The 1,411-nt window shown below is 45.3% G+C and overlaps 1 protein-coding gene across 1 annotated transcript in view; it reads left to right on the forward strand.

Moving 5' to 3' along the window:
• Positions 1-238: 238 nt before the first annotated feature.
• LOC106522705 (homeodomain-interacting protein kinase 2) overlaps positions 239-1,411 on the forward strand; it is a gene marked incomplete at its 5' end in the record, with an annotated part of 4,151 nt that continues 2,978 nt past the window's right edge. Inside the window, 2 exon segments of the mRNA XM_014015835.1 lie at positions 239-396; positions 817-992. Of these exon segments, the coding sequence (XP_013871289.1) occupies positions 239-396; positions 817-992 (334 nt within the window).

Consider the following 1,411-nt stretch of genomic DNA (forward strand, 5'->3'; position numbering starts at 1 on the left):
CTCGCCACCACGTTTTTTCTTCTTCCTCCATTTACTTTTATTTTTTTTTTTTCTTCTCCTCCCTCCGCTCCGCTGACTCGCTTCCCTCCCTCCTTTGACTGCATGTTCAGCCACACCGCCTCCCTCCGCTCCTTCACTCCGGCCCGGCGAGCATGGACGGTCGGGTTCTCGAGCATCCTCACGCCCAGTTCGGCGGCTCCCTGGGCGGCCTGGTGGGCTTCCCGTACCCGCTCGGTCCCCATCACCACCACCACCATCACCACCAGCACCAGCACGTCTACGAGCTGGCCAACGGACACCACCAGGCCGCCGTGCCCTTCTCTATAGACGGATTACTGAACAGCTCGTGCTCGGCCTCGGTGGTCTCCTCCGACAGCCAGCAGTTCAAACTGTCAGGTGGGTCCCACTGTTAATGTTTACCAGAGCTGACTGGGAAAACTTTTACCTCATGTTGGATCACACTTTCTGGGAGAGTCGGATAATTTAGGAATGTTTTAAAACAGAAAAGTCAGAGAAAATGTGGTATTTTGTATAAAAACATTAGTTTTGGAATTAGAAAATTCACAAAAAAAAGTTCCAAAACAGGTTCAGATTGATTAATTTGACAAATWATTTTCATTTCCCGATTAAAACTGTGTTCATCAAGGGTCACAGCTGATTATAAGAAACAAAAAGATTAATTTAAAATGTGTTTGAGCGACTGATGCATATTTAAATACTTAGATTTTTTACAGTAATATAATTCTCTGACTCTCTCCCCTCTCTCTGCAACACGAACGCACACGCACGTCATTGCACGCACGCGCACGCCTGCAGATTCTGGCGACCCGGATAAGGACAGTCCCGGCTGCAAACGGAGACGCACGCGGACGAACTTCACCGGGTGGCAGCTGGAGGAGCTGGAGAAGGCCTTTAACGAGAGTCACTACCCGGATGTGTTCATGCGGGAGGCGCTCGCGCTCAGGCTTGACCTGGTGGAGTCCAGGGTTCAGGTAGAGACAAGCTCACACACCTCACAGAGACATTATACTTTATTTGGAGTTTTTTTTTTAAAGTCAAGTTTATTTTACCTTTTACTGCTGGTTTATTTTGAAGACTTTAAGGACAAACGTTTAAGGGATAATTGTTTTGTTGTGGCCCGGAAAGGCCCTTCCGGTTCTTTGGATCAATACTTAGAAGAGCAGAAAGGACCCGTTTGAATTTTTCATGTGTGCAGCTCATCGATCTGTGGGTTAATTAAAACAGGGCTGTTTACAGAACCAATCAATGAGCAGAAATATTCCTGATTTATAGATGAAAAGTTCTGATTGGGTCAGAGTTATTTTTCTTTTGTTTGCTGTCAGTTTGAGAAGTTAACCTGGTGGCTTTAATTTTTTTAAATAAAAAATATTGATTATATTATATTTATTTG

The sequence above is a fragment of the Austrofundulus limnaeus genome, unplaced genomic scaffold, assembly GCF_001266775.1.
Source record: "Austrofundulus limnaeus strain Quisiro unplaced genomic scaffold, Austrofundulus_limnaeus-1.0 Scaffold135, whole genome shotgun sequence".
NCBI classification, from domain to species: Eukaryota; Metazoa; Chordata; class Actinopteri; order Cyprinodontiformes; family Rivulidae; genus Austrofundulus; species Austrofundulus limnaeus.